General features: G+C 38.1%; 2 protein-coding genes and 1 pseudogene across 2 annotated transcripts; 2 read left to right on the plus strand and 1 right to left on the minus strand.

The window, feature by feature from the left end:
* The first annotated feature begins 817 nt into the window (after positions 1–817).
* Positions 818–4,140, plus strand: LOC116134791 (protein QUIRKY-like). Its single transcript, XM_031420436.1, has one exon. The coding sequence runs from the start codon at positions 873–875 to the stop codon at positions 3,951–3,953; it is 3,081 nt and encodes a 1,026-aa protein (XP_031276296.1). The 5' UTR covers positions 818–872; the 3' UTR covers positions 3,954–4,140.
* Positions 4,141–6,713: 2,573 nt separating this feature from the next.
* LOC116134752 (mitochondrial outer membrane protein porin of 34 kDa-like) lies at positions 6,714–10,690 on the plus strand. The gene is made up of 7 exons (XM_031420409.1): positions 6,714–7,016; positions 8,680–8,740; positions 8,854–8,940; positions 9,083–9,144; positions 9,272–9,522; positions 9,647–9,832; positions 10,615–10,690. The coding sequence occupies exons 1-7, from the start codon at positions 6,714–6,716 to the stop codon at positions 10,688–10,690; spliced, it is 1,026 nt and encodes a 341-aa protein (XP_031276269.1).
* A 94-nt stretch (positions 10,691–10,784) lies between these two features.
* Positions 10,785–13,600, minus strand: LOC116134753 (annotated as a pseudogene).
* Positions 13,601–13,664: the final 64 nt, after the last annotated feature.

Below are 13,664 nucleotides of genomic sequence, written 5' to 3' on the forward strand. Positions count from 1 at the left end.
TGAGATGTACAAAATTTGATTGGATGCTAAATAGATAAATAAAAGGAATGGGCATCTAATCAAATATATTCTAGGGTGTATATGAAGCTTTTGCAATATAGCATTGAAATCTGTTGGAAAAATATTATGCCAAAAACAAAACAGCATCTGACCAAAATTTACTTTATCCTTTGGGATCAGATTCACCTCCACCAATTCAAAAGCCAACCCCCGAAGGGAGAAGCTTCTTCGTTATGAGTGCCAAAAGTTGTTACCACCAATCCACAATGTTCAGAATACGTTACTGGAGATTTGTTTTACAAGAATGAAAAAGGGAAATTAAATAATAAATGTAAGGTGTGAGTAGAAAAAGGCAAAGGATATTGGTCTTTTAGGTTTGTTGACAAGAGAAACAGATAGAAGAAGAATAATAAGAGTCCGAAACAATAAAATAAAGGTAGATGCTTTTGTGGCTAAACTTTATTCAAAATGTGTGTGCTTTTGACATAAAGGAGAGGCCCAAGTTTGGGAGGAGGAATCATCATCTGCCTTGCAGTTACCTTACCTACATTCTATGAAGCGTCACCGTTTTCTTCAAGCTACCTATATTCATACAAATCCATTAAAAATAAATAAGATGAGGTGGGTAAAGGAACCTGTCAAGTTGGAAACTAAAACCTTGACGAGAGAGCATGGAATATTTATTCTTTTCCATTTTCTTTCATAATAATAATAATAATAATAAATCACAATTTCAAAAGGCCACCTTAAAAACCACCTCATCTCACTCTCTTAATTTCCCTTCCGCTATCAACGCTTTCTCTGTCCATCCAAAAAAACAAAACAATCCAGTATTTCTTTCAACAAAAATAAATAATAACAAACATGAGAGTATGACAACCCCGCCGTCTCAACCACCGCCACAAAATACCGTCCGTAAACTTGTGGTGGAAGTAGTCGATGCACGTGACTTGCTTCCAAAGGACGGCCAGGGAAGTTCCAGTCCCTACGTCATCGCTGACTTTGACGGCCAAAGAAAGCGAACCTCCACAAAGTTTCGGGAGCTCAATCCAGTATGGAACGAGCCATTGGAGTTCATTGTGTCGGACCCCAAAAACATGGACTATGAAGAGCTGGATATCGAGGTATACAACGATAAAAAGTACTGCAATGGCAGTGGCCGTAAGAACCACTTCTTGGGAAGGGTTAAGTTGTACGGTAGCCAATTCTCAAAGCGTGGAGACGAAGGGTTGATGTATCTTCCTTTGGAGAAGAAAAGTGTTTTCAGCTGGATTAGAGGAGAGATCGGCTTGAGAATTTGTTACTACGATGAGTTGGTTGAAGAGGAGCAGCCACCGCCAGAGGGTCAACCGCCGCCAAATCAACCTCCTCCAGAAGAACCGTCGCAGAACACACCCGCGGTTGTTGTCGTTGAGGAAGGTCGAGCTTTCGAGGTTCCTGGACACGGGCAGACTTGTCATCCTGTTCCAGAGCACTACCATTGTCAACCGCCTCCGGTTACCATAATCGAGGAATCTCCACCGCACGTGGTGCAAGTACCACCGGATCCACCTCATTATGCGCCGCCAGATGAGCCGATTCCGACGGTGGAGGTGATGAAGATGCAGAGCGCAGGTGTTGAAAGAGTTAAAGTTTTGAAAAGACGATATGGAGAATTTTCACCGAGGGTGATCACTACTGGTAAAGCTTCCGGAGAAACTGCAACAGCAGAGATGGTCCATCCATACAATCTGGTTGAGCCGATGATGTATCTATTTGTGAAAATCGTAAAGGCGCGTGGCTTAGCTCCAAACGAGAGTCCATATGTGAAAATCAGAACGTCCAATCATTTCCGGAAATCCGAACCGGCATTTCATCGGCCCGGTGAGCCAACCGACTCCCCCGAGTGGAACCAGGTATTCGCACTGGGTTATAATAAGAATGACTCCGCCAACGCGCTTCTGGAAATCTCCGTGTGGGACTCTCATTCGGAAAATTTCCTCGGCGGTCTTTGTTTCGATCTTTCCGATGTTCCGGTGCGGGACCCACCAGATAGTCCGCTGGCCCCACAGTGGTATCGCCTCGAGAGCGGACCTCCAGAACAAGGGAATAGAATATCCGGTGACCTTCAGCTGGCCGTATGGATTGGGACTCAAGCTGATGACGCGTTTCCCGAAGCGAGGAGCTCGGATGCGCCCTACGTGGCACACACGCGCTCTAAGGTTTATCAATCGCCTAAACTCTGGTATTTGAGAGTTACCGTGATTGAAGCTCAGGACCTTCACATTGCTCATAATTTACCTCCGTTGACGGCACCGCAGATTAGAGTGAAAGCGCAGTTGGGGTGTCAGTCTGTACGGACGAAGCGTGCGTCTATGAACAATCACAGCTCGTCGTTTCACTGGAATGAGGACTTATTCTTCGTCGCCGGAGAGCCGTTCGAAGACTCCTTGATTTTGTTGGTCCAGGACCGTACAAGCAATGAAGCAATGCTCCTGGGACACATCATGATTCCAGTGAGCTCGATCGAACAACGAATCGACGAGCGACACGTGGCGAGCAAATGGATTGCCTTGGAGGGAAGAAGCGAAGGTGGCTGTAGCTGTGGGCCCTACTGCGGGAGAATTCAGCTACGATTATGTTTGGAGGGTGGATATCACGTGCTTGATGAAGCGGCGCACGTGTGTAGTGATTTTAGACCCACGGCTAAGCAGCTTTGGAAGCCAGTTATTGGAATTTTGGAGCTGGGGATTCTAGGCGCACGCGGCTTGTTGCCAATGAAAACCAAAAATGGAGGTAAAGGCTCTACTGATGCTTATTGTGTGGCCAAGTACGGTAAAAAGTGGGTGCGCACCAGAACCATCACTGACAGCTTTGATCCACGCTGGAATGAGCAGTACACGTGGCAAGTGTACGATCCGTGTACTGTTCTTACTATTGCAGTGTTCGACAACTGGCGGATGTTTGCTGATGTATCAGAAGACAAACCCGATTGGCGTATTGGGAAAATACGTATTCGCGTATCTACTCTGGAGAACAACAAAGTGTATACAACTTCGTATCCTTTGTTGGTACTGACGCGTTCCGGGTTGAAGAAAATGGGCGAGATTGAATTGGCCGTTCGGTTTGCCTGCCCGTCAATGTTACCGGATACTTGCTCAGTTTATGGGCAGCCACTGCTTCCTAGAATGCATTACTTACGGCCACTAGGCGTGGCCCAGCAGGAAGCGTTGCGTGGGGCTGCAACCAAAATGGTGGCCGCATGGCTGGGCCGGTCTGAACCCCCATTGGGCCCAGAGGTTGTGAGGTACATGTTGGATGCGGATTCTCATGCATGGAGCATGAGAAAGAGTAAAGCAAATTGGTTTCGGATCGTTGCGGTTCTTGCGTGGGCTATCGGGTTGGCTAAATGGTTGTATGATATTAGAAGGTGGAAGAATCCGGTGACTACAGTTTTAGTGCATGTGTTGTATTTGGTTCTTGTTTGGTACCCAGATTTGGTAGTACCAACTGGGTTTCTATACGTTGTGTTAATTGGAGTGTGGTATTATAGGTTCAGGCCCAAGACACCTTCGGGCATGGATACAAGATTATCACAGGCAGAAGCGGTTGACCCGGATGAGCTAGATGAAGAATTCGATTCAATACCCAGTTCAAAACCACCGGACATAGTTAGGATGAGGTATGATCGGTTACGGATGTTGGCTGCAAGGGTCCAAACAGTTTTGGGTGATTTTGCGACCCAAGGAGAGAGGGTTCAAGCTTTGGTAAGTTGGAGAGATCCAAGGGCCACTAAATTGTTCATTGGGGTTTGTTTAGTCATTACATTGGTACTGTACGCGGTCCCACCCAAAATGGTGGCTGTGGCACTAGGATTTTACTATTTAAGGCATCCCATGTTTAGAGACCCCATGCCGCCGGCTAGCTTGAACTTCTTCCGGCGGTTGCCCAGTTTATCGGACCGATTGATGTAGAGTTGAAGAGTAGATTAGGAATTAATAGTAAATTTTTAGGCAGCAAGTGGAAAGTGGTGGGGAAGAGGGTGGAACAAAGTTTACTGTTTGTGTTGAAAAGTTGTTCCTTAGTAACATTGTAAGGAGTGAAAAAAAAAAAAAAAGAGGGCGGGATTAAAAGGGAAAGTGGCTAGTTGTCATTATTGTCTTTTCTTTTTTTTTTTAATTAATTTTTTTTTATTTTTGTATTTGAATTCAATTGACTGTATTGAAAACTTGAAATAAGAAAAAGGAGAGAAAGAATTGAGTGAGAGAGGTTTCAATGATCCAGAAATTACTGTAAAAATGTCGCAAAAAGTATCGACACTGAGCTGCTTTCTGACATACAAAAATGCATTCACATCTAGTGTTGAGGTGAATAATAAGCTACCACTTCATTAAATCCCGGGAATTACTGATTAACTGAATGATATCCACACGAGCTCAACCATACTATAAAGTAACAGAGAGAGAGAGGATTCATTATTACTTTTTATAAGTAAGAATTCAATTATAAGTCAAGAAGTATGGCTGGCACTTGGCAGCTTTTAAGACATTTTTTCAAAAAAAATTGACTTGAGAATGTAATAATTTCTTCTGAGTGCTTAGACTACAGTTTTGAGAATCATTTGGCGCTACATAACACGGTAGCCTGATACTTTTTTTTTTTTTTTTCAATATTTGATTTACAATTTTGGAAGTTGGATTGTGCTCAGAAGTCAGATTGCATCTCCACTCTCCGATCTACATCTGGGAGACCAGACCATTTCTCCTTTATCCGATTTTAATCAAACAAAACAAGGAAATTATTAACCCATTATATATATATAATTAATATCTCCAAACTAGTTTACACACATTTATGGAGTTATCCCACAATATCGTATCTTTATATAAATCATGGATAAAAATATTATCTTTACATCGAATAGAGAATCGAGAATGAAATTTTTAAAAAAATCTCTAATTTATTATTATATCCTCAGTACTTTTAATAATTACAACCACCCCCTCAAATAATTAAACTTAAAAAAAATTAAATCAAATAATTAAATTTAAACCCAGAAACAAACTGAATGAAGTTTAGATTATAAATAAGGTCTATCTAATACAAATTTAATTACATAATTAACAATTAAGCCAGAAACAAATTAAACAAAAATTTAGATTATAAATAAATAAAATGCATTTTTATACAAACTTCATAAATTAAGGTCTTGATATACTATAACAAATTATTTATTAGTTTATGAATCATATAGGAAAATTATCAATGTTTTAAAACCTGGCCTAGCCCAACCTATTGAACCGATTCAACCGGGACTTGGGGCCTTCATTGGGTTGAGTTAGCAATTTTCATATTCACCAAAAACCCTAGAAATTGGAAAGGTGATCGGCGAATAATTGAAGGTCGGGATGTTGGGGCTTTTGAAGAGGAAGGGCCGATGAGTGCAATGGTGACGGCGGAGGTGATTTCCAGTGAGTGAATTTACCATAAATCAAAAAAACCCACAGTAGCAACAGTCGACTCTTCTGGCGATTGGTGAGGCGAACAGGGGTGGGGTGAGATGAGTTTTGGTCAAGAGGCTGAAGGAAGTATTTTCATGGTGATGGGAAGAGTTGACGCCGACAGTGGTGAGATTTAGCTTGGGTTGTCGATTTTGGCCAGGTCTTGGGTAGATTTTTTGGTGAATGGCTCAGGAGATGATTAGGATTGCATTTGGTGTGTTGCCCCCGCCAACCAGTCGACCACTAATTTTTATTTATGGTATGTTTGCTAAATTTCAAACATGTAGAGACTCAATTGTAATTTTTAAGGATGTATTTGCTGAATTTTAAACTTTTGGTCACACGGTCTGACTGCCCAATCAAACCAGTTAAACCGATCAACTTGAAACCCGACATCTTTGCCGAGTTTCACCCCAGATTGGTTATTAAAACATTGAAAATTATAATGGTATATAAATATTAAAGTTTTAATATTTATCAGTTGGAAATATTTTTAATTTCGCCCTCCTCATTTCAAAGTTCAAACTTCAAATCCTGGCTCGCCACTGGCCCACTGGTTATGAGTGGAGGTAATTAGGGAGAGAATATCTCTGGATCATTGAACTCTATCTCAGTGGGAGGCTAAGCGTGAAAAGTAGCAAAAAAACACAAAGTAAGACCTTTGGATTGAGAACAAATTTCGTGTGGATATTCACAATTCTCGCATAAAATAAACACAACCGTTAGCCATTAGTTAAGTGCATTAAAGCTTAAACATAGGAATACCAAAATAATAGGATGCGGATTAGAGAATAAAAAGGGTAAATATTGCATTATGCTTTACATTAATTAAACATTCAAGGCTTGGAAACCACATTCCAGCCCACCTTCAACAGCCTCAGAGGATTGGGTTTCCAGGTCTGTAATTCATTTGGCACTTTTACTGTTTCCTTTTTGTATTTTGGGTTGGGCAATCAACAATGGAGGGTTATGATTGTTGATCAAAACGTGAACTTTCAAAATATTGCACGTTGATTGGCAAAAACATGTGTACAATGAACATGACCACACATCATCAAAATAGTGATTGGAATGAAAATTAATATTGACCAAAAATGCATACTAGCATCGTTAATTAATTAACACGATTAAGATGACGGTTAATAATGCTTTATTGATTGAAATATGTTTGATATTTGGTTTGCAGAAGAAGCTCAATAACCAAGAATCTGGTGAATCAAGGTTAAAGTTAATATGGGAGAGACAGAAAAATCAGAAAAGAATGACAGTAAAGCCGAAGAGAAGGACAAGCATGAAAAGAAAGAGAAACACGAGGGTAAGGAGAATAAGGAGGAGGGAGATGATGAGAAAACTAAAGATAAGAAGAAGAAGAAGGACAAAGAATGTAAAGATAAGGAGGATAAAGAAGATGGTGGAAAGGAGAAGAAGAAAAAGAACCCTGGAGATAAAAAGGATCCAACGAAACTGAGGGCTAAGCTCGAAAAGATCGATGCCAAGATGCAGGAACTTGCTGCAAAGAAAGAAGAAGTTTTGAAAGTGCTTAATGAAGTCGAAAAAACTCCCACAAATCAAACCGGATGATGATCCTGCAGCTGCACCTAGCTTCCTCCCTCGCCCATCTCAGGTTACACTTGTTGTATGAAATGAATATATGCAAAAGCTTCAAGGACTTTTTGCATGCATATGCAGATATAGTTTATTATAGGAAACTGATGTATTTATATAATAAACACGAAAATAAAATATGTATCTTTGAATGATAAATGGTCAGAAGTTTGCAAAAGCAAAGGCAATTAAAAGTCTCTAGAGTGTATGATAATTCGATAACTTATGTGGGGAATGAAGCCTGGTCCGGGAGCATTGCAAGTATATAGGCAGAAAATTTTGCAATGATCCTCGACCAATCTTCATTCCAAACATTACAATTATCATGTATGCATACTTGCTTTCACTGAAGTATTTGATGCAAACAGTTTGCGAAGAGAAGGAAAATTGGGTGAAGCAAGAGATATTTTATACGGGAGCCCACTTATATTTAATATTGATAGCTAATCAAGATTGACTTCCAGGGAAAGGTGCATTATTTTTTCGTAGTTTTTTGCATGTTTCATACACAACTAATTAATGTTATCTTGATTAGAAAAAGAATAATTAGAATGACGAAAAATTCTATGATTGATGTGTAATAAAGTGATGAAATTTCACCTAATTTTATTAGCCAATCCAAGAAGATGATATTACTTGCTTAGTAAAGTTAGATGCAGATCATGCAGTGTCAAGTTTTTCTGAAAAAAGACAAGGCAAGATAATTGCTCAGTTTTCATGTATTATCCTGAACCGAATGAACCAGGGCACTTAATGTCTATAATCATATTATTATTACATGAAATTTAAAATTAATCATTTCTCACATGAAAAACAGTTTACTCAACTACCTCTGGGTGATCGAGTCGTTTGATAAGGATTCTTGGGTGTATTAATTAAGAGGTTTTGAGTTTGAATCACTCCTTGATTGCTAATAAGGGTAGACATGGGAGCTCTTATCCGGCCGATAGGTACTTCTAAAGTCCCAAGAGATTAATTCAAATATGTGTAAGATGTCTAGACACCCCGGCCAAAAAAAAAAAAAAAATTTCAGTTTACTCTATTTAGGAATGCTTAATTAGAACTTGCATGTATGCACAGGTCACATGGTTTCCTTTTATCGCGAGCGTATAAACATTTATCAGAGAAGTAATCCAATTGATCTGCACCAGTACTACTTGGAAGCTTTCTTGACGTACTTACAAACAAATTGAATGGAGTATCTTTACTTGTTTAATCTGGTTAAGTTCATCTAAGCTGTTTAAAGAATTATCTGATGTAAATTTTAAGCAAGTGGCAATTAAGCTCTCAGTACAATTTCAGCAGAGATGTATGACTTCACTTCCCTTCAATTTTTGCTTAAAGTTTCATCATCAATACGTCCATCTTGGAGCTACATGTGGGAACTATGACAAAAGTATATGGTGAATGGGTGTTGATGGGGCTTGCAATGAGCTGAAGATGAATGAATTCTTGGAAATTTCCCTTTATATGGTTGGTCCTACATCAGGAAACTTCCTCTTCGGCTTATTCTATCCATTCTCAATAAATTAAACCTCGTTGCCAACAAATCATAATAGGTTAAAATATAAGTGTGGTCTTTACTGTTTTTAAGTTTAAACCTGAAATGAGCAGTTCTCCCGGTTTATACTTCCACATTGGCAAAAAAGCCACAGGTTGTATCATTCTTTACATCTTCCCATTTTTTTAATTTTAATGCTTTTGATTTTTACTTCACGTTACAATTGATTGATATTTGCTAATACTTTGCTTGTTCTCATTTTTTTAGATCTTCTTTACAAGGGTTATGCTCAGCAACCACCATTTCACTTCAGTTACCAATGGGTCGACTGGAATGTTGATCTCTCCTGTCAAAGTAATTGATCTACCATCAATCTGATATATAATGAAATTGAAATTTCTCTTTCAGTGTCTCATTTTCCATGTAATTGTAAACTCTGCTTGCATATTGTGTCAATGAGAGGCATCATGTAATTATATTTTTAACTTCAATACAGTGGAAAGTATTGTGCCTGGACTGCAAACGGCTTTAAGATTTACCATTCCTGATTCTGGAAAGGTATGAACATTATTATCTCCTTTTTGACAATTCTATCAGAACTTTTCCATGACGAATAGTTAAAATGTGATGCAATAAGTCCACACATGCTCAGTATTAGAACAAATATAATTGAAATTAATTGCAGGTGGAACTACGATTCTTGCACGACTATGTTGGGATTACTGCAGGCTCTGGATTGAAGATGAGCAACCACCACTCTATAGGAAATGAACCCTCTATAGGACTCGACCCTGTCGTTAATTTTTCAGGTGTAATTGGAACCGATTTAGTCTCCCTTGGGACTGATATCGCCTTTGACATGTCAGCAAGCACATTCAACAAAATCAATGCCGGTTTAACCTTCAATAGTCCTTTCCTTGTTGCTTCATTGACCTTGTGAGCAACCCTATGAGAAAAGTCGAAAAGACTAAACCAAGATTCTTTGTTTTCCTTAATTCAACCTTTAAAATTTGTTACCTGATTTTCAAGGAACTAATGCTAAGCCTTTATAATAATGCAGGAATGATAAACTTGACACTTTAAAAGCTTCCTATTACCAACCACTGAACCCCCTGTCCAGGAGTGCCATTGCTGCGGAATTGAAGCATAGTTTTTTTATTGAAAGGACGACCATCTTGACAGTTGGTGGCCAGCATTGCACTGTCTCCTTCTACATGGTGAAGGCTCGTATGGACGTAACGGCAAGGTGGGTGCTCTTATTCAGCAAGGTTTCTGGCAAAGTTCTTCCTATCATTGCTGGAGAATGATTTTAAGGACAACGACAGGAGGCGTCCCAAGATCGGTCTTCTGCGGCTCTCGCGCTTAAAGTAATATACTATATAGAAGATGTTTTATGTTCAGAAGACACTAATAACAACAGCATCTAATGATTGTAATTTCACTGGTGCGTTAGTTATATGAGTAAAACTACACTTACAAAAAAAAAATATAAGATCTTTATACAAAGTGATGTGACAAAAATGAATTAAATAATAAATTTAATAAGTTTGACTTTTGTTTTTACTCTTTCATTTATTTTTTGTCACCTCACTTGTTATAGAAATTTTTGTAAGATTTCTTTGTAAGTATAGTATTATGTAATTATATCTTCGTATCTTCAATCAAGCATGTAATGGGGGAAATTATTCTCTTGGTTAACCTGTAGTACCTTGATGGAGCATTGGAAATATGTATTCAGCTTTTCATAAAGAATGATAAATAATAACAAAAAAATTTATTCCTCTGCGTTTTCATCAGGAAAATTTAGGATTGGTTTGACAATGCATTTGAACTGCAAGCTGCTAATACTTTTTTATAATATAAACCTAAACCCTGAACCCTAGAAAAGAAATGAAATTTGTCAGTAAATGGCGAAATTTCAGATATTTAGAGATTTTTTATCAAATCATGTTGCAGACCTTTAAAGTGCAGCTGCTACTGTTTATCTGTAAATGCTGTGACCGAATGTAACAAGTGAACAAATTGCAGAAGGCCTCTTCATGAAGCAGACATAACTGGTGCTGTCATGACGCAGAGGTTTAACTATACGGGTTTGTCACTTTGATATTCAAGCAGTTTTTATATAGCTAGCTTGAGAACTAATTGACAATCATAATAACAACAGAAAACATGGAAAATTAAACGAAAAAGAAATACCCTTACTTGTCCAGAATATAACCCAAGTTAAGCCTTGATTTTAACAAATACGGGTGGCTAACCTGAAGAAGGCCATCACGGATGTGCAGCTACATTACGAACAGCACCAGGTCCAGGGGAATGAAGATAGTGAGGACTTAGAAGCAGCACCAATTTCCTTCACGGTGTCAAAGTATTGGGACCCTGTCCATGACATCCTCTGAAGTGGTTCCTGGCACATTCATGAAGAATCCTAGCACACGTCTCAAGCAATACCAAGCCCTGTGCAATACCAAGCCCTGCAGATATTTGGCCTCAGCTTCACTTCAGCTCTCTTGATATGTAAAAGTTTCTCTGCCTCTGCCTTTTCACTCGCTGCCACTCTCAGTCTTGCAGCTGAGAGAGTACAAAACAGTTAGAAAATTTCATTTGAACAAAATGTAGGAGTGTTAAACATGTGTGCCTGGCAAATCAGGAAGTTTTGTCAGTTATTTGAGGAAAACAAAGAAAGAAAATAGTATAGAAAAATTTATACTTACAACTGAGTTATACAAAAAACAAACAAAAAACAAATGACAAAATAGTATTTACATGGATTTTGTGTAATTTTTATCTGTTTGTATGATTCAGTTATAAGCAAAACATTATTAAATAGTATAATTCCTTATAACACGCGAAGAGAAGAAAAAGGATATTTGGTGTATTTTCACCTATGTAATTTCCTAGACCAAATTAGTACATAAATTGACAATACTGTCAGAGGAAAAGAGATTCGACCCATATGGAACCATGGAAAGGAACTTTCCCTAAAGAACCGCTATTTTATATGTACAGTTAAGCAAGATGCTATGCAACAACCTATGATTGAGGGAAAAATCAAAGAGTTTTACACTTACCAGTTTATGTTGGAACTAGATAATTTACCAGCGCTAATGTCATCCGCCCCCCTTCACATGCTTACTGGTTCAATCTCAACAATGAGTGTTTGAACGATCTCATACCCGTAAGCAGACATAACCTGTGAGAAAAATGAGAAAACATTATAAACACTATCTCACATAAGCTCCCCAATAAACAGAAACTAATGAAGGTTGTCCTCCACAACATTCATAAAATCACTTGATTACCTTTTCAAGTTCATCTTCCACAGCTTTTGCAATTTCTTTCTTTTTTTGGTTCGAAAGCATCATCCAGATTTAGCCTCAGAACACTTGCCCTAATCACGAACAATTGGATAGAGGATGATATATATATATATATGCACACCTTACAAGAACATACATGTGATTGTGTGTATAATTAAAAGCACAAAATGTAACTCAAATGGTAGATTATTTTGTACCATCAAATCATATGCCTGAATTTGTGACTTTGTGTTGCTGAGTTTGTAGAATGTATCACTGGCCTTATCTACCAGGGCACGATATTGAACAAATGCAACAACACTGATGAAGACATTGCCCTGGTAAATAATTCCAGCAATGTTACATATGCAATAAAGATAATGACATAACCAACTGAGGTGAAAATAAATCTATAATGAGTTATACAGACGGACATACCTTGTTTTGGTTTTACAGCGCACATCTAACTGCCTCTACCTAAGAGACAGATGACCAGCCATCTGATGTCCAAGGATCCATGGTAAGCAATGGAATCCAGGTTCAAGTACCTCCTAAACTTGCCAAATCTCTCCTTAATAACTCCTGGGACTGCTCAGCTTGTATGCGCACAACAGATTACCCATGTTCAATTCAACACAAAAATGACGATTTGGAAGAGGAGACTTACAAAAGATACGAGGAGCAAAGCACAAATGAGTGACAGAGTATATGAGTAACAACTCTAAATATGACCAGACACTGGCCGAGGAAAGGAAACGTCTCAAATATATCTTGCTTATATGAAAATTTGCAATATGAATATCCAACAAAGGCAAGTCTATCATTTGATGGAACTTTTACAAGATAGAAGAGATATCAAAATTTAATATCTGAGCTGCAGCACAAGACCAGACTTAGTGAAAGCTATGAATGAGAAGAATTATTATTGATGAAGTATTAAATAAACCTCAAAATTAGGGCCTTAGTAGTGTTAAAAAACAAACGTACAGAACTAGAACAGTAAATTTTCTGTCAACATACAATTAACGGGTAACATGATTAGAAATACTAAACAACAATTCTGAAATGTATACATTTACAGGGGATTGTCAACCTTTAGATAATGATCACTAACCTAATAAAGGCCTAAAATGACGAAGAAAAATGAAGATGTTTATTAATTTAAAATAGGATTTGCTTGATGTTTCCTCTGAGACACATGTCATAATAGGATAGTATTTACTCATAATTTATGTGGAAGTGAGCCATCAATCTGGTATTATTGAATATAAATTCCCATCAATCACAAGATATTTGGGAATTTGTATGGCTGTATACCACCAATCCATCTGTTTCGGTTACTATGATTCTAAAAGCATTCACATGTTTCATCTCATAAATAACTCGAAGCAATTCAATTTCCACATAAATAGCAAACAGTTTATACCCGGCTGCATCCTTGTTTCACAGCAATTTTCCACTGAAGTCTTTGATAGATCAATAACCAGAGAGTTTTAAGTGATTCTGGTAAAAGAATGAAGAAAATATATGAAATTGTGTGTCATATTTTGTGATGGTTATTTCTCATGCCATATTGTGCCGTGTGTTATATGACATTATGGTGCAGAACTTTCTGATAAGGATACTGGCATTTGAAGAGCACCAGCAAGCTCCTGTTGAAATGCATAATTGGTGTGATAAAATGTATGCAGATAATAAGAATGAGGCATCAGCATGGTCCCTTTATAAGTCAAAGTTACTATAATCTATTACCAAGTACGCACATTATCTTCATAGAGC

Source organism: Pistacia vera, unplaced genomic scaffold (genome assembly GCF_008641045.1).
Source record: "Pistacia vera cultivar Batoury unplaced genomic scaffold, PisVer_v2 Contig291, whole genome shotgun sequence".
In the NCBI taxonomy this organism is placed as follows: Eukaryota; Viridiplantae; Streptophyta; class Magnoliopsida; order Sapindales; family Anacardiaceae; genus Pistacia; species Pistacia vera.

What these genes read in the sequence shown, in the direction of transcription:
- LOC116134791 (XM_031420436.1), top strand. Translation starts at nt 873, where the DNA reads ATGACAACCCCGCCGTCTCAACCACCGCCACAAAATACCGTCCGTAAA.
- LOC116134752 (XM_031420409.1), top strand. Translation starts at nt 6,714, where the DNA reads ATGGGAGAGACAGAAAAATCAGAAAAGAATGACAGTAAAGCCGAAGAG. An exon ending in AGAAAGAAGAAGTTTTGAAA is followed by an intron (nt 7,017 to 8,679) that starts GTGCTTAATGAA and finishes ACTGTTTTTAAG; the next exon opens with TTTAAACCTGAAATGAGCAG. An exon ending in TGTTGATCTCTCCTGTCAAA is followed by an intron (nt 8,941 to 9,082) that starts GTAATTGATCTA and finishes ACTTCAATACAG; the next exon opens with TGGAAAGTATTGTGCCTGGA.